The sequence below is a fragment of the Mytilus edulis genome, chromosome 12 (genome assembly GCF_963676685.1).
Source record: "Mytilus edulis chromosome 12, xbMytEdul2.2, whole genome shotgun sequence".
Classification (NCBI taxonomy): domain Eukaryota; kingdom Metazoa; phylum Mollusca; class Bivalvia; order Mytilida; family Mytilidae; genus Mytilus; species Mytilus edulis.
This window is the reverse complement of record NC_092355.1, coordinates 76,992,425-77,019,456: the sequence shown is the minus strand read 5'-3', so window position 1 is coordinate 77,019,456 and position 27,032 is coordinate 76,992,425. Positions and strand designations below refer to the sequence as shown.

The window sequence follows — 27,032 nt, the reverse complement described above, 5'->3', positions numbered from 1 at the left end:
TGTTTTGTCCGATTCCCGTATCCCGCTTACACTATGCACGTAAGCAATTCTCATTTTTTTGTCATTTCCCGGGTCCCGCTAGACCTCATTTCCCGTTTGAAATCACGACACGATAATTTGACTTTAACGTGTCACAAAAAAATCGGCAATCCCGCGTCACGCTTAGACCCCAATGAGACCCACTAAAACAATGAGCAAATCTCGTACCATATACTTACACTGTAGTAGGCCATATAGGCCCCAACACATAAAATGTGAAACAGTTGAGTGCAAACACTGAAATGTCTCGCCTTCTTAACTAATAATTGGTATTATGTTGATAGTCCTAGATATAAATCTTTACTACATCTATCACATAAACTATATGATCCAAGAAAATGAGGTCAAGGTCACTTACGCCTAACGAGAGCATGATTCATATTTCATAAAATTCATATATCAGCATGATCAGTGCCCATGGAGATCACAAGATGAGGAGAACAGGATTCATATATTGCGCAATGGAGGTTCATATAAGATTCATATAACAGTGAGATGGGATAGGACATTTATCGGGATTCCGGGATTGGGTGTTTTTAAGCTCGGGATTTCGGGATTGACCCTTTCGGGATCCGGGAATTCTTTTTTTCGGATTTCGGGACCTCGGGATTTCGTATTTTTAAGCCCGGGATTTCGGGATTTCGTGTTTTTAAGCCCGGGAATTCGGGATCAGGACCCTCCTATCCCCCCTCAACAGTGCCCATTGAGGATCATGAATCTGATTCAGATATTACCCAAGGAGGATCACAGGATCTCGAGAACAGGATTCAGATATTGCCCATGGAGGACATATGAACGGCAGAACGGGATTCATATATTGTCCAATTGAGGTTCACAAGCCTCAGATATCAGTGCCCATGGAGGATTACATGGTCAGGATTCAGATATCAGTGTTTATGGCGGATTACATGGTCAGGATTCAGATATCAGTGTTCATGGCGGATTGCATGGTCAGGATTCAGATATCAGTGTCCATGTCGGATTAATTGATCAGGATTCAGATATCAGTGTCCATGGCGGATTAATTGATCAGGATTCAGATATCAGTGTCCATGGCGGATTAATTGATCAGGATTCAGATATCAGTGTCCATGGCGGATTACATGATCAGGATTCAGATATCAGTGTCCATGGCAGAATACATGGTCAGGATTCAGATATCAGTGTCCATGGCGGATTGCATAATCAGGATTAAGATATCAGTTTCCATGGAAGATCAATGGATCAGGAGAACAGCATTTATATATTACCCGTTAGAGATTTAGTGTTGCCATCATGACTAATTTCCTTGAATTTGATAGACTTTTTTGTTGTTTTGATTGGACTATAATTGATTGACAGATGAAACCTAGATATTCTTTCGCTGGATTCTGACTTGAACTGAACAATAAACATGTACCACTTGTGGAGAAGAAACTTTCTAATGCAACCAAGCATCTGAATTTACCTAAATTTAGGATTGGTTTCATGTTTTTATGCCCCATTAATGGACATTATGTTTTCTGATCTGTGCCTCCGTCTGTTTGTTTGTTTGTTCGTCTGTCCAGCTTCAGGTTAATGTATTTGGCCGAGGTAGTTTTTAATGAAGTTGAAGTCCAATCAACTTGAAACTAAGTAAACGTGTTCCCTATGATATGATCTTTCTAATTTTAATGTCAAATAAGAGATTTTATCCCAATTTCACGGTCCACTGAACATAGAAAATGATAGTGCGGTTGGGGCAATCGTGTACTTGGGACACATTCTTGTTTCACATTTATCATGCTGGCAGCTGTACCACAGGCACGTGTCTCAGAAAAAAAGTCCTATATACTTTAATAAAACACAATTACTTAACTCATTTAAAAAAAATGTCAACCAGTCGCTAAATACTGTTATATACGCCTATTTCTGGGTTGGCAATCCCACTAAAACTGGTTATGCATAAATAGAAATTGATTTTTCTACATAATGATGTACAACACGCCTACGTTTGTTTTATTAAGGTATATAGTATTTTTTTGAAGTGCCTGTGAGCTGTACCCTTATTTTTGACATTTTTACCTTTTATGTCTCTTTGTTTGTTCACAAAATATAATGGAGTTCAATGTGACAATGAAAGTTTTAGCTAGCTATAAAACCAGATTTAATCCACCAGTTTGGACATAAGGAAATGCCTGTACCAAGTCAGGAATATGACAGTTTTCCATTCGTTTGATATGTTTAAACTTTTTGAAGACCATGGTGTTGACAAATTTTCATGATCAACTTTTTTGTTTTTTTTATTACCCCCTTAGTACCTTTTCCTCTACACTCGTCTTAACTTGACCCATCTGTCCCTCTATTTGAGAGAAGGGGATTCAACCAAGGGTTGAAAAATAAGAGGCGAAAGATATCAGAGGGACATTCAAACTCATAAATCAAAACAAACTGACATGCCATGGCTAATAAACAGCTGCGCCATGAGAGCATGATACGCCCAATGTCTGGTGTGGAAGTTTAATGCAATAATCATAAAGTTTCTGAGAAAGTTTTAAGCAATAACCATATATTGTTTTTGAGATACGGGGGGACAAGTGAAACCTTCCTCTTTTTTTTTTTTTTTTACAAAAAAATAAATATTGAGTATTTTGATCGCATGATACGCCGTTGTCTTGTGTGCAATAATCATAAATAGTTTCTGAGATACAGCGTGACATGTGAAAACCCACCTTTTTTAATAAAAAAACTCAATAATAACTCTAAAATAAAATTTTGAATCATCACCAAAAAGTATACAGATCTTAAGATAAATGTAACTACGAAGTGTGTTAAGTCTTAAGCAATAATCATAAATTGTTTTTGAGATACAGCGCAACATGTGAAAGCCCCCCCACCCCTTTTTTTCTTTTACAAAAATCTCAATATTTCTAAAATAAAATTTTGAATCAAAATCAAAAAGTATACAGATCTTAAGATTAATATAACTAATAAGTGTGTAAAGTTTTAAGAAATAATCATAAATCATTTTTGAGATATGGCGCGACATGTTAAAAAAAAAAAAAAAACCCTTTTTTTCAAAATACTCAATAACTCAATAATAAAATTTTGAATCATCACCAAAAATTATACAGATCTTAAGATTAATATAACTTAGAAGTGTGTAAAGTTTTAAGCAATTCTCATAAATATTTTTTGAGATACAACGCGACATGTGAAAAAAACACAACCCTGATTTAGTTACAAATTCCTGTAATTCAAAAAGTTTTAATATTATTTTCACCAAAAAGTATACAGATGGTTTGACCATCATAAGGAACATCTGTATGAAGTTTCCTGTAATTTGGATAGGTCATTCTCAAGTTACCGTGCGACATGTTTACGCTGGACAGACAGAGGGTTAGACGGACAAACGGCCGCCAACATCTGTATACCATTATACGTCCCGTAAAACTTTTGACTGGCTTATAAAAACCCTCCCCCTTTTTTACAAAATACTCAATAACTCAAAAATAAAATTTTGAATCATCACCAAAAAGTATACAGATCTTTAGATTGATATAACCAAGAAGTGTGTAAAGTTTTAAGCAATAATCATAAATCATTTTTGAGATATGGCGCGACATGTAAAAAAAACCTCCCCCTTTTTTACAAAATACTCAATAACTCAAAAATGAAATTTTAAATCATCACCAAAAAGTATACAGATCTTAAGATAAATATAACTAACAAGTGTGTGAAGTTTTAAGCAATAATTAAAAATTGTTTTTGAGATACAGTGCGACATGTGAAAATAAACAGCTGCGCCATGAGCGCATGATACGCCCGACGTCTTGAGTGGAAGTTTTATGCAATAATCATAAATAGTTTTTGAGGAAGTTTTAAGCAATAACCATTTATTGTTTTTGAGACACGGCGGGACATGTGAAACCCACCCCACCCTGTTTTTTTTACAAATATCACTAAAATAAAATTTTGAATCAAACCAAAAAGTATACAGATCTTTAAATTAGTATAACAAAGAAGTGTGTACAGTTTCAAGCAATAATCATAAATTGTTTTTGAGATACAGCGCGACATGTAAAAAAAACCCTCCCCTTTTTACAAAATACTCAATAACTCAAAAATAAAATTTTGAGTCATCACCAAAAAGTATACAGATCTTTAGATTAATATAACAAAGAAGTGTGTAAAGTTTTAAGCAATAATCATAAATGGTTTTTGAGATACGGCACAACATGTAAAAAACCCCTCCCCCTTTTTTACAAAATACTCAATAACTCAAAAATGAAATTTTGAATCATCACCAAAAAGTATACAGATCTTTAGATTAATATAACAAAGAAGTGTGTAAAGTTTTAAGCAATAATCATAAATCGTTTTTGAGATACGGCGCGACATGTAAAAAAAAACTCCCCCTTTTTTAAAAAATACTCAAAAACTCAAAAATGAAATTTTGAATCATCACCAAAAAGTATACAGATATTAAGATTAATATAACTAAGAAGTGTGTAAAGTTTTAAGCAATAATCAAGAAAAGTTTTTGAGATACGGTGCGACATGTGAAAAAAAACACACCCCTGTTTTAGTTACAAAGTGACGTAACTCAAAAAGTTTAAATCTTATTTTCACCAAAAAGTATACAGATCATTTGACCATCATAAGAAACAACTATATTAAGTTTCATGAAATTTGGATAAGTCGTTCTCAAGTTATGGTGCGACATGTTTACGCCGGACAGACGGACAGACGGACGGACACCGGACATTTGTATACCATAATACGTCCCGGTAAAATTTTGACGGGCGTATAAAAACACACCCCTGTTTTAATTACAAAGTGGCGTAACTCAAAAAGTTTTTATTTTATTTTCACCAAAAAGAATACAGATTACAGATCATTTGACCATCATAAGAAACAACTATATTAAGTTTCATGAAATTTGGATAAGTCGTTCTCAAGTTGCGGTGCGACATGTTTACGCCGGACAGACAGACAGACGGACACTGGCATTGTATACCATAATACGTCCCGTCAAAATTTTGACAAGTGTATAAACTAGAGGCTCTCAAGAGCCTGTATCGCTCACCTGCTTCTACTTGGGTTTTTGAAATCATATGAAAAAATATAAAATTTGGCTAAAAGTGACAACACAACCTCATTGATAAGGAAAGGAACATGTTTAATTTCATTCAAAAGTCCCCCACTGGCGGCCATCTTGGATGGCAGATCGGCTACAAAGTAACAACACTTGGTCAGCACCTCATAAGGAACATTCATGCTATGTTTGGTTTCATTCCATTTAGTGGTTCTCTAGAAGAAGTCATTTGTATGCATTTCCCATAGGGTCCTATGTTAAACTAAGTCCCCCGCTGGCGGCCATCTTGGATGATGGATCGGCTACAAAGTAACAACACTTGGTCAGCACTCCATAAGGAACATTCATGCTATGTTTGGTTTCATTCCATTAAGTGGTTCTCTAGAAGAAGTCATTTGTATGCATTTCCCATAGGGTCCTATGTTAAACTAAGTCCCCCGCTGGCGGCCATCTTGGATGATGGATCGGCTACAAAGTAACAACACTTGGTCAGCACCCCATAAGGAACATTCATGCCATGTTTGGTTTTATTCCATTCAGTGGTTCTCTAAAAGAAGTCATTTGTATGCATTTCCCATAGGGTCCTATGTTAAACTAAGTTCCCGGCTGGCGGCCATCTTGGATGATTGATCGGCAACAAAGTAACAACACTTGGTCAGCACCTCATAAGGAACATTCATGCCATGTTTGGTTTTATTCCATTCAGTGGTTCTCTAAAAGAAGTCATTTGTATGCATTTCCCATAGGGTGCTATGTTAAACTAAGTCCCCCGCTGGCGTCCATCTTGGATGATGGATCTGCTACAAAGTAATAACACTTGGTCAGCACCACATAAGGAACATTCATGCCATGTTTGGTTTTATTCCATTCAGTGGTTCTCTAGAGGAAGTCATTTGTATGCATTTCCCATAGGGTCCTATGTTAAACTAAGTCCCCGGCTAGCAGCCATCTTGGATGATGGATCGGCAACAAAGTAACAACACTTGGTCAGTACCTCATAAGGAACATTCATGCCATGTTTGGTTTCATTCCATTCAGTGGTTCTCTAAAAGAAGTCATTTGTATGCATTTCCCATAGGGTCCTATGTTAAACTAAGTCCCCCGCTGGCGGCCATCTTGGATGATGGATCGGCTACAAAGTAACAACACTTGGTCAGCACCTCATAAGGAACATTCATGCCATGTTTGGTTCCATTCCATTCAGTGGTTCTCTAGAAGAAGTTCAAAATGTAAATTGTTAACGACGACGACGACGACGGACGACGACGGACGCCAAGTGGTGAGAAAAGCTCACTTGGCCCTTCGGGCCAGGTGAGCTAAAAAGGAAAAGACAAACAGACAAATAACAGTGCACAAGACACAACAAAGAATAAGCAACAAGAGGTGGTGATCTTAGGTGATCCGGAAGGGTAAGCAGATCCTCCTCCTATTGACAAACATTTTTCCCAATTTTATCGGACATCAAATAATTTTCAAGATGTGATTATGTGTATCATTTAATTTTTAACAGATATATTGTAAAGCAAAATATGAGCATCAAAATAAAACAGCTGTGCAAGATATATATATAATTAATGGAATGATGACGAACAATCTAAAAATAGCAATGATGTAATAAAATAAATCTTATATTTAATATAATTTTTATTTATAGAATAACGAATCGAGGAATTCAAATAGAGAAAAATATTCAACGAGTGACCGAACAACACATAAATTCAGTAATGGGCATAGCTCATGAGTTAATTATTAGTGTTGTTCGGTCACAAGTTGAATATTTTTCGATATTTGAATTCTTTAATTAGTTATTCTTTTATTACATTGGCAAATGGCTTTTTTTAAAGAAATTAATGTAAAACATGTAAGGACCTATATCTTTTTTCTACGCATTCACAATTTGTTTTGATTCGCCGTTATCGATGTCTTGACAACGCCTATTGTTGTATGACGTCAAAGAGTGAAATAACCACGTTTATTTCACATGCGAAATTATCTGTTTTTATTTAAGTGGGAAAACAATGTGCAAGTTATTGTCTTTAAAAATTATGTCATACCTTATCTTAGAAGAGCTTTGACATTTGATTAAAATCTATTCAAAACTCATCTATCTAAGGCCACAAATAAAATTTAAATTGTTTGATCTTGCCTACTTACCCACCAAAAGGTTTTAAAGTTTTTTGTTAGTTCCAACATTGATTTTCGATCTTAAACATTTAACTTACAGTATTGCACCTCCCCCCCCCCCCCTCCCCCCCAAAAAAATTCTTACCTACCTATATAAAAAAGAAGAGGTTAATAATTGCCAATGAGGAATCATTTGAAACCTTTTCTATTAAATTTGATCAATTTAGATCTACTTAGAACTGATAAACGAAGGTGATTTTAACAGTTACTGATATTTATCATTAATCCAGGGTTGGTTTAACAAAACAGAAGGATATGTATGCACAAATTACAATACACAGTCTAATAGTTCAGCTGTAAAACTTCTCAGGTTTTCAAAATGTTGCCATTTTTATCAACCTAATACAGTATTTTGCCAATATAACCTACTACCAAACAATTGTTCATGCAAAAATATAATATTATAATTTAGGAAGACAGATTCAATTTAAACATCAATAACCATCTTATGCCACAGTCAGCAAATATAAATATTTTGCAATAAATAATTGGACGGAAATTTTTTATCACTTCAAAAAGTGAAATGCTTAAGATGTATAATATTGAGTCAGTACCTCCTACCAGAAATAAAATCTCTATATAATATTGTACAATATTGAGTCAGTACCTCCTACCAGAATTAAAATCTCTATATAATATCATATGATTAATGTAACACATCAACATTGTACATATAAAGCGATACAACCTGTTTTATCACATAATAAATAAATGTTTCACTTAGTGAAGAAAAATATACTTCTTTCAAATAAAGATAATCTAACAATCTGTGTTTAACACTGAGCATAAATAAAATTGAAAAACACATAGAATAATCAATTTAATAAATATAAATTTGAGATTTCTTTCATTAGCATAAAAATAAACAAAATATGATTCAGATTGTCAGCTAAAATTGTTATTTTCATTTTTTAAAACAGTTTTAAACTATTGGAAAAACATTATTCAATATTCCAAATTCCAAAAATTTTCATTACACAAACATGTCCTACAGATTGTTTAAATTGCTCTATTGCTGTGTTTATACTTCAATACCAACCTTTAAAAAAAATCTGTTATTTTTTGTGAAAATAGATTATTACAGTTACAAAGCCTTCATCTACCAAAGTAAGCAATATATTTGAATTCAAAAATAAAATTTGAAAAATATTTTCCTTTAAATGTGTTATGAACATGTGTATTTAAAAAAAAAGTAAAAGCATTTGAAGAAACTAGAAATAAAATTGCTACTTTTCCATATGTATAGAGCATAAATGTTAAACTATCAAATTGTCAGATTTATTTGTTTGGCAGTAAAATTAAGAACAATCTACAGGATGAACATGTGCATCTAATTATTTTCAAATCAATTTAAATTTTATCTTAATTCTTTAAATACTGGTAATCACATCGCAAATGACAATTTTTGAGAATTCCACACAGAAGAGATAAAGACAGATTTAATGTATTAAATCATGATGGACAAATAAATTTAAAAAAGAGGATTTCTGCTAAAACCCATCTCTGATTCATAACAGCAATTACAAATTTCTACAAAAGACAGCAAATAAATTTATATGAAACAACCTATTGAAATACATAATAAATTAAGCAGCAAATTTGTTTTCACATACATTAATATCACAAAATACCTGAATAATACAAGCTATCAACACTAAAACACACAAATAAATAATGATCACATTACAACTGGTGGCAGCTCAAGAACAGAACACCCAATCTTATCATTGTCAAAGTCTTATTTTTGTGAAGTCAAATGTTAAAATTGTACAAAAATATAAAAATATATGGCAAGTTGATCATCTGAATAAACAAAGCATACTGAACAACTTTTTGACATTTTAGGTATCTACAATACAATGTCAGTTTATGAACACAATTTGTTGGATTTAGGATACACCTAGCTGTTAACCTCCAAAGTGCTTTATATACTAGTATGGGACAGAGATCAGTAGAATTATTGTATGATTGAAAAAACATCTAGCTATAATCATCCAAACTAATATGGTTAGAAGTCATAGTGCTTGAAAGCACATAAGGGTAAAGATTGTGTTAATTTATCAATGGGTAGTAAAATTAAATATTGCATTGTCAATTAAGCATTGGTTGTAGTTGACTCAACTAAAATTCTGGACTATGGGAGATAACTCCAATTTTTAAAGATGACTTTAACAATGACATCATTTATATCTTTAGAACAGATATTAGATTCCTGCACTTTGAAAAAGATATGTAATTTCTCTTGAGAGGTGTATACATAACATAATTTTTTGACTTGAATATCTAAGCGTATATTATGTTGGTAAATTTCTGGAAACGTTCATGGACAGGATGTACAGAATGTTATGATCAATGCACTATACTTTGTGTATCAAAAAGGTAGTGATAAGCCTTAGAAGATTTAGATATCAAGTCAGTAACATAGGGTTTTGATTGCATTTCATGCAATCTTTACCCTCCCCCCAAAAAAACAGTAAATTTTTGGATTTTGAGGTCAGGATACATCTAACTGTTACCATCCATAAAAATATGGTAAAGTACCGGTACAATTAAAAGCTATTTATGAGCAATCTACATTGATAATTTTCAGCTAGATTTATCATTTACAATGTGATATTAATGATTCAATTCTTGTATCCATAACAACCATATACAAATATCACAGTTAATTCTTATTCAGATAAGTCTACACAGGCTTGTGTTTTCCCCCGTCTATGTTTTCTTTATAGTTGCTGTTAACAAAAGATTTTCTGTTAGTACAGGTTTTTCATTATTATATCTGTATAACTTGTTCAAACATTAACAAAATATATAAATTTTTCGTAATTCATTAACAAACTATAATTTTAAAAACTTTGTCATATAGCAATCCGTCGCATTCCACATTCACAACAAAATTTTGCGTTCTGAATGGGGTATTTGTTTCCACACTCATGACAAAACTTCGGCATATTCTGAGACTGTGAGCTTGAGTGATGATGGTGATGAGTTGAGGAAGATGAGCTAGCACTAGAGATACGACGCTGGAATTGTAAGTTGACATGTTCTGTTTCTGAGTTGCTGCTATAGTAACCAGATTCTCCTTCTTTATGATTTCCGCCACCGTGAATAGAAATTTTACCGCCAGTACTACCACCAGGGCTGTACTTACTACCTCCCATAGCGTCCCTGTAAAAATAAATAAAAATATTCAGGTTAAAAATCTTTTAGTATATGCAAGGAATATCATGTTATATTTCTAGTCCTCTTTTTTAAAAGTATAAACCTGTTAAAATGTTATGAACTCATCATGTTTGTATGTTATGAACTCATCATGTTTGTATGTTATGAACTCATCATGTTTGTAGCTCTGCAATTTTTGTTTATTAATTTAGTCAGAAGGTACTTGTACGTGTAAATCTGGTAAATGTAAAATCAGAAATTATTGTGTGCATTTATTATTGCAATTTTGTCATTTTAGACTAAAATGCCATTTTAATTTTTGCGATAATGATAAAAAACAGTTAAATTCATATATATATAAAAAGTTAGTTTAACTTAATGTTATTATAACCATGTTACATATTTCGTAAAAATTAAAACATCGCAATAATTTCTGAATTAACAGTAACTCCATTTTGTAATAGTATATAAAGTCCAGCTATCTTGACCATGTGTTATTCTACATTGTTTTACCTCCTTTTTAGTCTGTTTTTTAGGGAAGAGTTGGGTGGTTGATGTAGTCTGTTGTATTTTCAAATATTTTTAATAATTCATGTTATATTTTTTTTTTATATAAAAAAAAATTAATAATAATTTAACTTGTGCATTTCTTTTTCATTTCTTTTAGACTTCCACAAAAAAAGTAACAGCAGTCAATTATATTTATGTAAATGCAACCACAGATGAAGGCTGTATTAACATTTCTAATAAGCTTCAAACTCTTTGTTTCAATATTTTTAAAACAACATCTGATTTTTTTTGGCGTTAAAAGCTGATTCATTGGTTGATTGTCGACTTCAACTATGTTTTGTAAACCTCATTTCTTATTCATTGTATTTATATACAAAGCAAAGATATAAAATGTATGATTGCTTTTTATATTAAATTTGAAAAAAAGACTTAGCTTTTTTTTTAGCTCACCTGGCCCGAAGGGCCAAGTGAGCTTTTCTCATCACTTGGCGTCCGGCGTCCGTCGTCGTCCGGCGTCGTCCGGCGTCCGTCGTCCGTCGTCGTTAACTTTTACAAAAATCTTCTCCTCTGAAACTACTGGGCCAAATTTAACCAAACTTGGCCACAATCAACATTGGGGTATCTAGTTTAAAAAATGTGTTCGGTTACCCGGCCAACCAACCAAGATGGCCGCCATGGCTAAAAATAGAACATAGGGGTCAAATGCAGTTTTTGGCTTATAACTCTGAAACCGAAGCATTTAGAGCAAATCTGACATGGGGTTAAATTGTTTATTAAGTCAAGATCTATCTGCCCTAAAATTTTCAGACGAATCGGACAACCGGTTGTTGGGTTGCTGCCCCTGAATTGGCAATTTTAAGGAAATTTTGCCGTTATATGGTTATTATCTTAAATATTATTATAGATAGAGATAAACTGTAAACAGCAATAATGTTCAGCAAAGTAAGATCTACAAATAAGTCAACATGACTGAAATGGTCAGTTGACCCATATAGGAGTTATTGCCCTTTATAGTCAATTTTTAACCATTTTTCGTAAATCTTAGTAATCTTTTACAAAAATTTTCTCCTCTGAAACCACTGGGCCAAACTTATCCAAACTTGGCCACAATTATCTTTGGGGTATCTAGTTTAAAAAATGTGTCCAGGGACCCGGCCAACCAACCAAGATGGCCGCCATGGCTAAAAATAGAACATAGGGATAAAATGCAGTTTTTGGCTTATAACTTAAAAACCAAAGCATTAAGAGCAAATCTGACTATTAGAAAATTGTTTATCAGGTCAAGATCTATCTACCCTGAAATTTTCAGATGAATCTGACAACCTGTTGTTGGGTTGCTGCCCCTGAATTGGTAATTTTAAGGAAATTTTACTGTTTTTGGTTATTATCTTGAAAATTATTAAAGATAGAAATAAACTGTAAATAGCAATAATGTTCAGCAAAGTAAGATTTACAAATAAGTCAACATGACCGAAATGGTCAGTTGACCCATATAGGAGTTATTGCCCTTTATAGTCAATTTTTAACCATTTTTCGTAAATCTTAGTAATCTTTTACAAAAATCTTCTCCTCTGAAACTACTGGGCCAAATTAATCCAAACTTATCCACAATCATCTTTTGGGTATCTAGTTTAAAAAATGTGTCCGATGACCCGGCCATCCAACCAAGATGGCCGCCATGGCTAAAAATAGAAGATAGGGGTAAAATGCAGTTTTTGGCTTATAACTCTGAAACCGAAGCATTTAGAGCAAATCTGACATTGGGTTAAATTGTTTATTAAGTCAAGATCTATCTGCCCTAAAATTTTCAGACGAATCGGACAACCGGTTGTTGGGTTGCTGCCCCTGAATTGGCAATTTTAAGGAAATTTTGCCGTTATATGGTTATTATCTTGAATATTATTATAGATAGAGATAAACTGTAAACAGCAATAATGTTCAGCAAAGTAAGATCTACAAATAAGTCAACATGACTGAAATGGTCAGTTGACCCATATAGGAGTTATTGCCCTTTATAGTCAATTTTTAACCATTTTTCGTAAATCTTAGTAATCTTTTACAAAAATTTTCTCCTCTGAAACCACTGGGCCAAACTTATCCAAACTTGGCCACAATTATCTTTGGGGTATCTAGTTTAAAAAATGTGTCCAGGGACCCGGCCAACCAACCAAGATGGCCGCCATGGCTAAAAATAGAACATAGGGATAAAATGCAGTTTTTGGCTTATAACTTAAAAACCAAAGCATTAAGAGCAAATCTGACTATTAGAAAATTGTTTATCAGGTCAAGATCTATCTACCCTGAAATTTTCAGATGAATCTGACAACCTGTTGTTGGGTTGCTGCCCCTGAATTGGTAATTTTAAGGAAATTTTACTGTTTTTGGTTATTATCTTGAAAATTATTAAAGATAGAAATAAACTGTAAATAGCAATAATGTTCAGCAAAGTAAGATTTACAAATAAGTCAACATGACCGAAATGGTCAGTTGACCCATATAGGAGTTATTGCCCTTTATAGTCAATTTTTAACCATTTTTCGTAAATCTTAGTAATCTTTTACAAAAATCTTCTCCTCTGAAACTACTGGGCCAAATTAATCCAAACTTATCCACAATCATCTTTTGGGTATCTAGTTTAAAAAATGTGTCCGATGACCCGGCCATCCAACCAAGATGGCCGCCATGGCTAAAAATAGAAGATAGGGGTAAAATGCAGTTTTTGGCTTATAACTCTGAAACCGAAGCATTTAGAGCAAATCTGACATTGGGTTAAATTGTTTATTAAGTCAAGATCTATCTGCCCTAAAATTTTCAGACGAATCGGACAACCGGTTGTTGGGTTGCTGCCCCTGAATTGGTAATTTTAAGGAAATTTTACTGTTTTTGGTTATTATCTTGAAAATTATTATAGATAGAAATAAACTGTAAACAGCAATAATGTTCAGCAAAGTAAGATTTACAAATAAGTCAACATGACCGAAATGGTCAATTGACCCCCTAAGGAGTTATTGTCCTTTATAGTCAATTTTCAACAATTTTTATAAAATTTGTAAATTTTTACTAACATTTTCCACTGAAACTACTGGGCCAACTTCATTATAGATAGAGATAATTGTAAGCTGCAAGGATGTTCAGTAAAGTAAGATGTACAAACACATCACCATCACCAAAATACAATTTTGTCATGAATCCATCTGCTTCCTTTGTTTAATAGTCACATAGACCAAGGTGAGCGACACAGGCTCTTTAGAGCCTCTAGTTGTTATGATCATAAATATTATTATAGATAAACTGTAAACAGCAATAATGTTCAGCAAATAAGTCAATGTAACCAAAATTTCCAATTGACCCCTTAAGGAGTTATTGCCCTATATAGTCAATTTTTAACAATTTTTTTAGTAAAGTTTTGCAATCTTTTACCAAAATCTCGACTTAATCTACTGGGCCACAATTTTCAATAGGGTATCTTGATTGAAAAATGTATCCGATGACCCTATCATCCAACCAACTTGGTCGCCATGGCTGAAAATAGAACATAGGGATTTAAGATAGAAGTCTAAGGGAAAATTGTAAAGAAAACAATTTCAAATGGTCACAATTGAAAATTTATTTAAATAATGATAAGGGGTCTTCAGTAACTATTGTAAGTCTAGTTAATAGTTGGATGACCTGCTTTTAATTTAACTACTGGGCCAAATTAATCCAAACTTGGCCTCAATCATTATTAGGGTATTTAATACTATTTATAATGATTTAAACCTTATTTTACATGATTTCCAAAACCACAGTAGATACAGGTGAGCGACACAGGCTCTTGAGAGCCTCTAGTTTTATATCGTGCAGCTATATTTGCATGCATATATGCTTTTCAAAGTATATTATTTAAAACATAACCTTATTAAAACTAACAAGAATGTGTCTTCAGTACACGAATGCCCCACTCGCACTATCATTTTCCATGTTCAGTGGACCGTGAAATTGGGGTAAAAACTCTAATTTGGCATTAAAATTAGAAATATCATATCATAGGGAACATGTGTACAAAGTTTGAAGTAGATTGGACTTCAACTTCATCAAAAACTACCTTGACCAAAAACTTTAACCTGGAGCTGGACTAACGGACGGACGAACGAACGCACAGACCAGAAAACATAATGCCCCTCTACTATCGTAGGTGGGGCATAAAAACATACCAACCATATATGTATATATTCAGCTGTTATTTTAACGATGCATGCATATGCCAAAATAAATTATTTGAAAAATAGCCTCATTAAAGTCATAAATATTACCGTGTAATAAGACACCAAAATATATAAGACACGGCATGCAGTTGTTAAAAATAACAGTAAACTATGTAATATATATGCTGAAGTTCAGGTAGATCAAATCATTTCCACCAGTTCATACCTGTTAACTTTCCTTAAACCAAACTTTGACATACCTTAAACCAAGACTTTAACCTACTTTAAACCAGCACTTGAACATGTCTTCAACCAAGACTGTAATATACTATAAACTGACTTAAACCTGCTTTTAACTAAAAACTCAAACTAAATTAAACCAAGATTTAAACGTACCTCAAACCAAAACTTTAACCAACCTCAAACAAACTCTTTAACAAATTGTCTTATGGTAAACCTAAAGCTTTCCACACAATAACCCAAAAATTAAACATACCTTAAACCAATTTAGACTTTAAACATCTTAAACCATAACTTTAACCTGCTTTAAACCAGGAATTTAACACACATTTAACCCATGCTTTAACCCACCTTAAAAATACTTTTAATTCTATAAACCAAGACTTTAGCCTATCTTAAAGTAAGACTTTAACCTACCTTAAACCAATATTTTAACCTGGGACATACCAGAAAGCTATCAAAGCAGGGGAATACAAAAACTCAACTCATCTTCCTTGGTACTGTATGCTCATTTCTAATCATGGGAAAAGCATGTCCATTCAACAACTTGAAGGTGGGCAAACAGGACTTATTAATTGAACAGCATTGCATTGACAATGTGGAATTGAGATAATCTACCCGAGCTCCAGTGTTTGATGAATTATTATGCTATATGTTATTAGATAATGTTCGTGTTATTGTCATGCATTATTGCTATACACGTAGTTCATGCATGTCGTTATAACTTACGCTGACTTTATTCTTCGACTGTAAACAGTGAAAAAAGTGATGTTACTCAAACTGTAGTAAAAACCTCTCATGTGCAATATAAAAAAAACTTTCTTATTTTACATTTTAAAAACACCATGTGGTGTTTCAATATAGTGACTTACTATGATGACGGTCATTTAAATCGTGACTTACTTAGGTGAAGGTCAGTTGAATCTACATATAGTGACTTACTTAGGTGAAGGTCAGTTGAATCTACATATAGTGACTTACTTAGGTGAAGGTCAGTTGAATCTACATATAGTGACTTACTATGGTGAAGATCATTTGAAACTACACATAGTGACTTAGTTACTTAGATGAAGGCCAATTGAATCTACAAAAAGTGACTTATTTAAGGTGAAGGACATTTGAATCTACATATATATATATATATATAGAGCCCAGGTGGTCGTGTGGTCTAGCGAGACGGCTGCAGTGCAGGCGATTTGATGTCAAGATATCACAGTAGCATGGGTTCCAATCCCGGCGAGGGAAGAACCAAAAATTTGCGAAAGCAAATTTACAGATCTAACATTGTTGGGTTGATGTTTAGACGAGTTGTATATATATATATAGTCACTTACTAAGGTGAAGGCTATTTAAATCTACATATAGTGACTTATTTCGGTGAAGGTCATTAGAAACTAATCATAGTGACTTACTTAGGTGAATGCCATTTGAATATACATATAGTGACTTACTTAGGTGAAGGTCACTTGAACCTACCTACATGTATAGTGACTTACTTAAGTGAAGGCCATTTTAAATTATGGAGTGTCCTGGCAGTTTTTGAAAACACATTTTCTTGAGATGGTTTCACAAAACAACTTATGACAAAGATTATCTAAAGTATACTTAATTGTTCATGACTTACTATTAATCTTAGTCATAAGTTTTTTTGTGTAACCTAATCCTGCCCAATAATTAAGTAAAAATCATTTTGTCTAGTAAAAAACAGATCACAACATTAAATGATCAATACTTTTATCATAGTACTAAAATGAATGAATTCACAGAATAATATAACATTCCAAGCTACTAATCCCAACCATAGATGTATAATTCTTCTATGTCCCAACATAGGAACATCAAAAATCTCAATTAACAAGCATACAATGAATAAGTAAATGGTCTGACTTTAGATTTTGTTGTTTGCATAGCATCATGGAATTATAAATTGAACCTAAAAGAAACTTAATTATCTCAGAAGAGAAATGAATACTGGGTTTACATTTCATTTTCCAACCACAAACAGAATAGGCCAATGGGGTTTGAATTATTTTAGTAAGTATGTATTGGATTGTATTTGTCTGTCCAATGCACAAAACTCTGAATTATTTTATTAATTGTGTATAAATTAGACTTTATTTGTCTTTCCAATACACAATAGGAACTCTCTTCCACATATGCCACATAAATATTATTTTATACTCGTAAGTTGTAACATAAATTATTTTATCAATGCTTCCATGAATATTTTTTTTCAATTTCTTAGTCAAATAAGTGCAACTTGTAACATAACTGAATACAAACTACAGTGAACTGAAAAAGTGAACATTAAACAATGTAATTATAAAATATGTTAGTACTGAACAGTCACATACCAATCTGGAGCTAGACTGGCAGGGGACATGCTGAAAATCATATCAAATTATTTCAGAAAATAATCAGACAGATTATTACCACTCTTTTAGTTTCTTATACATCAGAAATTATTTGATGACTAAAGTGTAAATTAAAACCACAAAAATTGAGAATCAAATGACTTATATAAAAAAAAAAAAAATCAATTCAAGTAGTAGATTTGTTTTCACATATATATATCATATTAACAAAATTTAACTTTCAGACCATCAGTCGTTATTTTGCAAGCATAATTAATAAGATAAACCAACAACAAATTGAGGTCTGTTATGGTTAAAAACAAAAATCCTAAAATGTAAAAATACTGTATTAAGCTATTGACATTACATATATTTTTACACATATATTAAACATATTAAAAGCACACTAACAAGCTCTCTACAAGCTAAGTATTATTACTGAAGAACAGAGCAGAAGACCAGTGGCGGATCCAGGGGGGGGGGGGTGTTCCGGGGGTTGGAACCCCCCTTTTTTTGGACGATCAATGCATTTGAAAGGAGACATATGGTTGGAACCCCCCTCCCCCTTTGTCCTGGGTTGGGACCTCCCCTTTTAAAAATGGCTGGATCTGCCCCTGAAGACACACAAAGGTTTTAGTTCATACTAATTATAATGTGCAAGAAACACTAAAAGATCTTCCACAGAAAAATATTAAAACAATAACATCCTCTTTTGTTTCACAAAACAAAAGTTTGAGTTCTCTGATGAGTATAGCAATGTCGTGACAGAAGAAACATTGATTGATACCGGGTAGATTGTTGTTTGCTGATGGCAAGTTGCAAATATTTCATGCATAATCCATTGCAAAATCAAATTAACAATGAATCTGATAGTTTAAGATTCCTCTAACCTCTAACAGCCTTTTTAATGGTTTGTTGGGGGCATCATCTAATCCTGAGCTGAGAAATGAAAGTTAACAAGATACTAAAAAGAGTTCATTATCATATATACTCTTTGTAAATGATAATCCGACTTTAAAGAAGGTCTTAAATCTATGCTGATCCAAACTGAGAGTCCAGGAATAACTGAATTGAACCAAGAATCAACTTATACTTTCTGATTTACTTTAATTATGACTTGCATATATACAAATAAGAAGATGTCAGAGGTATAATACATCAGAGACAAATTGATGTAGAAGTTGACAACTATAGGTCACCGTATGTGCTTCAACGTTAACAATGAGCAAAACCCATACTGTATAGTCTGCTATAAAAGGCCCTAAATCGACAAATGTAAAACAATTCAAACAAGAAAACTAATGACCTTATTTATGTACAAAACAAGAATATGTCCATAGTACACAGCTGCCCCGCTAGCACCATCATTATCTATGTTCAATGGACTGAGAATTTGGGTTAAAAACTCTAATTTTGCATTAAAATTAAAAATATCATATCAAAGAGAATGTGTGTACTAAGTTTCAAGTTGATTGAACTTCAACTTCAGACTTCAATGTTGCAGGGTTAAACAAGTTTGAAGGGACCAACCCTCTCCTTATCCTAGTAAATATGTCAATAATATGATGAAGAAAATGATTGTCAGCCTAAAACATGTCCACCACCAACTTTATGAATTCTTTGATTTTAAGACAAACCATTAGGCCAATTAACGATAGAATAGAACATCTTTAGTGACAACAATATGGAGTTATGGCTCTTCAGCCTACTTAGTATTCCAAAATTCTGTGTACATAAAGGCAACACCATTTTTACATACATGCAATACAGCTAATTAAGAGGGTAGACCTAGGTTAAGGGAAATAACTCTTAAAATCATCAGTATGTTTGTGTCAACCATTTTCATAAATATATTCTAAGCTTCTAGGTTACATAGATTATTTCCAATCTGTTTCAGGTAAATGCTTAAAAAACATTGATGAAACTTGAATTTAACAAACACATAACTGATTTAAAGAGTTATCTCCCTGAACCAAGGTCTACCACCTTAAGATAACAGAAAATAAACAGAACTCAAATAGCAGTTGTTCTGGATAAATTATAATGATACAGAAATATAAGCATAGGTCAAAACATTAAACAAACACCAACATAAACAGGTTAGGATTCATGCAGTAAAAATAAATAACTGGTACCTTAACAAAGAATTGTTGGAACCCAGTTTACTGGCAGATTTAATGTCCCGTTTTGCCTCTTGGTAAATTCGCCCACCTCTGCCAGTGCGTAAGGCCTTGCCTGCATTCATTCCATTGTCGTGACCGTTACTTTGATTGTCAGAGTAATCTTGTGCCTATATAATTGTGATAATTGTAGAAATAAACAAGCAAAAGCATGCTCCCAGAGTCAAAGTGAAAGTAACTAGAGGCTCCAGAGAGCCTGTATTGCTCACCTGGTAAAGATATGCCATAGGACAAAAAATATTAATTTAAAAAAAAATTCCTTTAACCCAGTATTGCTAAACATTTTTGTTTAGTCTATTCATCATTTTTATGAAAATAAAAAGTAACAACGACAAAATTTGTTGAAAGAAAGTTGGTGAAGGGCAATAACTCTTTTCTAAGGTAGAAATAATACTTTACCATAATATGAGCTTTTTTTAGATAATCAACAACTGAATATCTTTATTGTTTACAGTTTCTGTCTATCTATTATAGATTTCATAGAAGGTACGATAGTGTCAAAAGTAATAATTTTAGGAGCAATAACTTTAAAGTTTCATCAATGTTTTTTCCATTTTTACAGATTAAGTATTGCTGATCATTTCTGCTCATGACAGTTTGGTCTATCTAATTATTTTTTTTTCAAAGTAATTTGCAAAAAATTCGACAATTCAGCTAGAATTACAAATAAAGGGGAATAACTCTCATAAGTTAAGGGTCAATTTATGGATACAGCTATTTTGACATTTTAGAATTTTGCAAGTGATTTTTGCTGTTTTAGTAACAAATTTTGTAGTGTTAATTAAATAAAGAATTATTATTGTTTGCTTTTAACTTATAAGGGTTCATTTGATATTGTTGTTACAAATGAAAGTTGGTAAATCATGACTTTTTAATAATTTCAACCATGACAGATAATATTACGACAGATGATGGACGAAGAATATCTAACACCAAGTGATGGCAAAAACTCATTTTGACCCTTTGGCCCAGGTGAGCAAAATACTGAAAAATCTACAAAAGCATGCTTCCTAAATGAAAGTGAAAGTAAAAACCACTGAAAAAAATCTACAAAGCATTTGATATATTTTAAAAAGTGTACAGTGTAAACAATGTTATGTCACATGATCAGTGTTAACTTTAAACTGAAGACTGGAAGAATAAATCTAAAAGTGAACTCATTTACTAATAAATAACTAAGCAACTGACATTCTTATGTATGAAAACTTCATATAAGACTATTATTTATTTTGCTAGATGGTTTAATTTGGTAAAGTTTTATCGGCCAATTTTGAAACAAATTTTCAATAGAAACCTATGTTATGCTTTATTCTAGCAAGGAGGTCATTTTCAGCCCAAACAAATATATTTTGTGAAATTTGAATCAATTCTATTGAACATAAATATTTTCTGACAATTACCATAGTTGTAACTATAAAGAATGGGGTTAATATATAGTAAGTCGGAGATCAGGACTTAAGTTTATAAATTGGTGACATAACATAGCTCACAACCTTGTAGCATAACACTATACTGCAGTTGGTGATTAATCACCTAAAATGCCTCTATTTTATATCTTATAATGCAATTTTAAATGATATATTACTATAAAGTATACAATATCCAAAAACATGCATTTAATAAGCATTGCTTCAAATGCTTTACTTTTAGTATTTGCTGTACCATAAATTTTCATTCAATATAACAATATAACGATTTCTTTCTACCGACTTTTGACTCTGGATTTATAGTTTTTTGACAGGTAACCTCCACTGTAGAAGCTGGACATTTTGGTACTCGGTCAAGTAAGGGAGCTATCATTTGATTTTTAAATAGGGATAGAAAAAAGATGCCCTGCATTTTTTAAATTGTAAATCTCTGTCCTGCCTGTTTATTTTTCACTCTATCTGGTCAAGATGCTGCCTTTTTATTGTACTCAAAGCTCCTGTATTGCCATTTTTTTTTTAGAATTTTAAAATCAAATGGTAGCTCCCCACTATCAATTAAAAGAAGTAACACCATTGCTATTTGGGGAAATAATTAACTATTTTTTAAGCACAACAATATCATCAACAATAATTTTTTATCCTAAATTGCAGATTGTTTGCTTGATTTTACTTTTCTTATTTGCTTTCTCTTGATCGAGTACAGAACCAGAATATTTTACTAAATAGATGGAAACCAGTCTAACAATTAAATACTGTTTCATGAATCATGAGTAGTATAAATTATGAAATTACATTGAGGTTTTTATTAATGTGTATAACGAGACTAGTGGGTTACATTTGTAATTATAAAAACTCTCATTCTTAATCTCATATAAAATAAATATATATCTGTATGCAGATTTTTCTGAAATCTCAATTTCTGAATGCACAGTACATTTCGGCAAACTAATTTTTTAAAAGTTAAATATCTCTCGACTCCAATGATGATTAACAAAGCTACAAATTACACTTCAAAATTAATAATTATCTTAACATGAGTTAGTAGAATATTCACAGCAGCTCGGGAGGAATTTGTCATTTCTACTGGCCATCAATGTAGTTAACATACATCAAGAGTGTTAACTGAATTATCTCCCTTTGACCACTAATGTTTCACATTCAGAGGAAAAAAATCATTGAACTTCTGTAATCAATATTTTCCTAAAATCTTCCCTTTAAATGTGAGTTGTGGACTGTTGGAAGGTGGAAATGACAATATGTTCCTGAGCTATAGCGTAAATAATCTGCACTTTTATTATTACTAACATTGCTTTAGGTGGTATGAGAGTGTAAACAAAATAATATAGAATTTGTTCACCTTACTAAATGTAGAATGTAATATTGTGAATTGAAAATTGCAACAACTTTTCCATATTTAATAGTAAAGGGATATAACTCAAGAATGGTAAAATTGACACCACCCAAATTCAAAATTAATCTGTGTTTTGTGGTACAATGTAATAAGTATTGTGTATAAGTTTCATAATATTTGATTATAGCAAACTAAAGTTCTAGAATGGAAACCAATTGTGGGACATTCATATGAATGCATGTACAGATGGGTAAGGGTTACACATATAGTCCCTCCCTTGATCGCCAGGGTATAAAAATAGGGTCACTGTATATTTAACATAATATAAAATAAAATTTCAAAGGATTTCATAAAAAGTTTTAGCTTTTCTGAGTTATTTACCCAATGTTTAGATAAGCATACCACCTAAAAACAGGATTTTATTTCTATTCAAGCATGTCAGAATTACCTCCAATTGTTAATTCAAAACCAAAACACAAATTACCTCCCTTTATTAGCTCTTCAACCCTTAATCTACATTACCTTCCTATCATAATGGTACAATCGCAAACATGAATTACTTTCCTTTTTTTATGGTACAATTCCAAACATGAATTACCCTTCTTTGTTAATGGTACAATCCCAGACATGATTTACCTCCCTTTTTTAAGGGTACATTACTAATATAAAATACCTCCTATAGTTAACTTTACAAATCCAATACAAAATTATCAGAATTAACTCCCCTTGTTATCCCAACATAAAGTATCTCTTTGTTAACTCCACACTACCAATTATCTCCCTTTGTTAACTCTAACATACTAACCACCTCCCTTTTTGTTATTTAAAAACATTTCCTTGACAGATTACCTCATCATTAATTGCATTTTCCTAGAAGTTTAATAATAAATTATTGAAAAGGGAGAACATACTGCTTTAATCACCATATTCCAGGGTTCTCTCTAAGGATTTTTGATGGCGAGTCTGGGCACTCGTCATTTTTGGTCATGGTGAGTCTGACAGCAAGAAGAAGATATTTTATTGCAATATAATGTAATATTTGAGTCTACATGACCTAACAAAGCAAACAATGACATAAAATTCAGAATACTTTTAAACAATTGCAATAAAATGATGATGTGGGTGTTCAGTTTAAAAAAAATATTTCAATCTTGATGCATCTGTGGACTCACCAGTTTTGAAAATGGTGAGTCCAGACAGATTTTGATGAGTCCAGGATTCATGGACTCGCTTTAGTGAGAACCCTGTATTCATATTACATATTCATTGCTCTAAAACTCATACATTTACTAAATAATTTTTTTGATTTGTTTAGAATTTTACCACATTTCTAATGTCTATAGAAATCAATATTTAAAAGTAGGTGATGCAGCTAAATGCTTCAGATGACAATACAAAAAATTCCATTAAGTTTTGATTTTTTATAGACTAGTGATCAAAGGTAACAAACACATTCAATTTCTCAAATAAATGTGTTGTTTTATAATACTATGGTAGTTAAAATAATTTAAGTCCAGTCTGAGCAATAAACAGGAAATTTCAAGTGTTGTGATTGGTGGTTAATTTGTAAAGATATTATTTGTAGCTTGGCTGGCAGCACCAGCTTTGCTGTTCTTTAAAACAAATTTAAGGTGGTACCCAACACTTTCACTAAAATTAATTTGGCTTGTTTAATTTTCATAAAATTTTGTCAAAGTATTTTACTTTGACACATAAACAAAAATATAAAAATATTAAAAATTTTGAACCAACCGTTTTGTCAGCAAAATTACACTGGTTATATAGCAATTTGACAAACACCAATTTTGATCATTAAGAAGCTTAATATTTCTTTTACAACACAATGTGATTAAAATGTTTAGCTGACTTTACAGAGTTATCTCCCTGTAGTGTTAGGTACCACCTTAAACCTTAAAAAATTGAAAATTTTATCCTAATTCCTAATAATCTCATTCTGTTTTATTAAAAAATTACAAATACAGAAATAATATGACAATAATATAACATAATTACTGCAGTCCCTTGGCTATATAAAGCTGACTGATATATGAATGGTTAATCACATACACAACATGTACAACCAGCAATGGTTCAAACTTATTAAACAATAAAATTGAGAATGGAAATGGGGAATGTGCCAAAGAGGCAACAACCCGACCAAAGAAAAAAACAACAGCAGAAGGTCACCAACAGGTCTTCAATGTAGCGAAAAATTCCTGCACCCGGAGGCGTCCTTCAGCTGGCCCCTAAACAAATATATACTAGTTCAGTGATAATGAACACCATACTAATTTCCAAATTGTACACAAGAAACTAAAATTAAAATAATACAAGACCAGCAAAGGCCAGTATGTTACTGGTCTCCATTGTCATGTATTACAACTAAAATCAAGTGGTCAATTTGATTGAAGAAAAAAATATCATTAGAACCATATGGTCTCCATAAATACTCAATACTGACATAATATATAACACATGTATGCCAGCGCAGAGGGCATACAACAGCTTTTTTTAATCAACAACTTCAAGCATTACAACTAAAATCGTTATAGTGTTCACAAATTTTCTTGCAATTTGATTGAAAAATATATCATTAGAACCATATTGTTTACATTTAAATACTCAATACTGACATAATATAACACATGCCAGCGCAAAGGGCATATATATACAACAGCTTCCTTTTAATAATGAATTCAAGTGCCAAATAAATTTCAAAATGTTTTTTTTTTTGGGTATATATCCTGAATCTCCAATCCATATCTTCAGCGTTAAAAGTTATGGTTGTTAACATTTTTTATCATGCAGAAGCAGTATTAGATCACATTTTTTTACCGTGTGAACAAATTCATCGACAGGTTCTAAAAAACTTGGTCGAAATGACACACGGTTGGCCCATGGTTTGTGTGGCTGTGGTTCTATAGCTTGCTCCTCATGGATGTCCTAGTTAAATGACCGTTTTAAATACTTTTAAATCAGATTTATTTTTCAACATCAAATATTATCTCCCTTTAACTTTGTTTTTTCTGAATTATCTCCCTTTGACACATTTCTAATAAATTTTGAACTTTCTTAGCTTAGCTCAAATGAAAAGTATAAATCAAGTATATTATTACATTCAAACTATACTTCTTAATTATTATTGCCATATTTTTAACTAATCTTTTATGTAATATGTGAAAAACAGAAACTTTGTTCTAAAATACAATCTGATAGAACTATTAAAATTTCCTAATGCAGGTTGTATGAACTTAATTCTAGAAGAAAAAAAAACGTGGGCAATTTTTTACCCCCAAAAAAGAATGTTATAACTCAGCCATTGTTTAAAGGACATAGTACTATTTAACTCACCAAATTATCCACAATGCACCAGATTATGAATCACGGTAATGTTAAGGTGGTACCCAACACCTTAACTAAAATTAATTTGGCTTGTTTAATTTTCTTAAAATTTTGACAAAAATATCAAAAAATCAAAAAATTTGAACCAATCATTTAATCAGAAAAATTACACTGGTTATATAGCAGTTTGACAAACACTTATTTTGATTATTGAAAAGCTTAATATTCCCTTAACAACACAACGTAATTAAAACGTTTTGCTGATTTTACAGAGTTATCTCTGTGTAGTGTTGGGTACCACCTTAAGTGCAGAAAACAAGTAAATTTCACTAAAAAATTGTCTTGAAAATATATGTAAGGTGAAGTTTTCCTAATATCTACTTGAAGTGATCATCAAATCTAATATATGTAAACTAGATTATCAAAAATCTTACCTGATATGATGTTGTTCCAGTAGAACGCCCTCTAGTGCTGGCGCCACCTCTACCGTAACCATTACTAGCACCAGGGGGAGTTCTACCAACTCCTGCTAAAAGTAGAGTTAAGAAATTAAAATTAAAACATCAGTAATAATATCCTTAATCTGTATTACCAGAGTAGCTAATGGGAAGAGTGGTCATACCAGCAAAATTTGATGAACAGACATCCAAGGGGGATGTAATAAAGTTGGGGTTCGTGTTGCTTATTCTTTAGTTTTCTATGTTGTGTCATGTGTACTATTGTTTGTCTGTTGTCTTTTTTACATTTTTAGCCATGGCGTTGTCGTTTTTTTATTTTATTTATGAGTTTGACTGTCCCTCTGGTATCTTTCGTCCCTCTTTTTCCACTCTATCTAGGCTTTGAGTATAATTAATGGTATCTGTTTAGTTAAATTGGAACTTATGACTAGATATCTGAGATCTGTTCTCAATTTTGAATCACAATAAACATGCTTACACCTTCTGTACATTATAGGATGAGAAATTAAATAGGATTGCAAAAAAACAAAACAGGAGCAGTCATT

At 32.3% G+C, this 27,032-nt stretch overlaps 1 protein-coding gene across 12 annotated transcripts in view; it reads right to left on the bottom strand.

Annotated features, from left to right (window-relative positions):
• Positions 1-6,578: 6,578 nt before the first annotated feature.
• The window catches only part of LOC139497203 (zinc finger C2HC domain-containing protein 1A-like), a 46,649-nt gene continuing 26,195 nt past the window's right edge, over positions 6,579-27,032 (bottom strand). Inside the window, exons 7-12 of one of the 12 annotated variants that reach the window (XM_071285300.1) lie at positions 26,464-26,558; positions 25,523-25,630; positions 19,865-20,019; positions 17,730-17,759; positions 16,105-16,122; positions 6,579-10,447 (exon numbers count right to left, since the gene is read on the bottom strand). In XM_071285300.1, coding sequence (XP_071141401.1) covers positions 10,138-10,447; positions 16,105-16,122; positions 17,730-17,759; positions 19,865-20,019; positions 25,523-25,630; positions 26,464-26,558 — 716 coding nt within the window. In that variant the 3' untranslated portion in view covers positions 6,579-10,137. The remainder of the gene's footprint in view (positions 10,448-16,104; positions 16,123-17,729; positions 17,760-19,864; positions 20,020-25,522; positions 25,631-26,463; positions 26,559-27,032) is intronic. The other 11 variants (XM_071285301.1, XM_071285302.1, XM_071285304.1 and 8 more) reach the window with 11 other exon arrangements.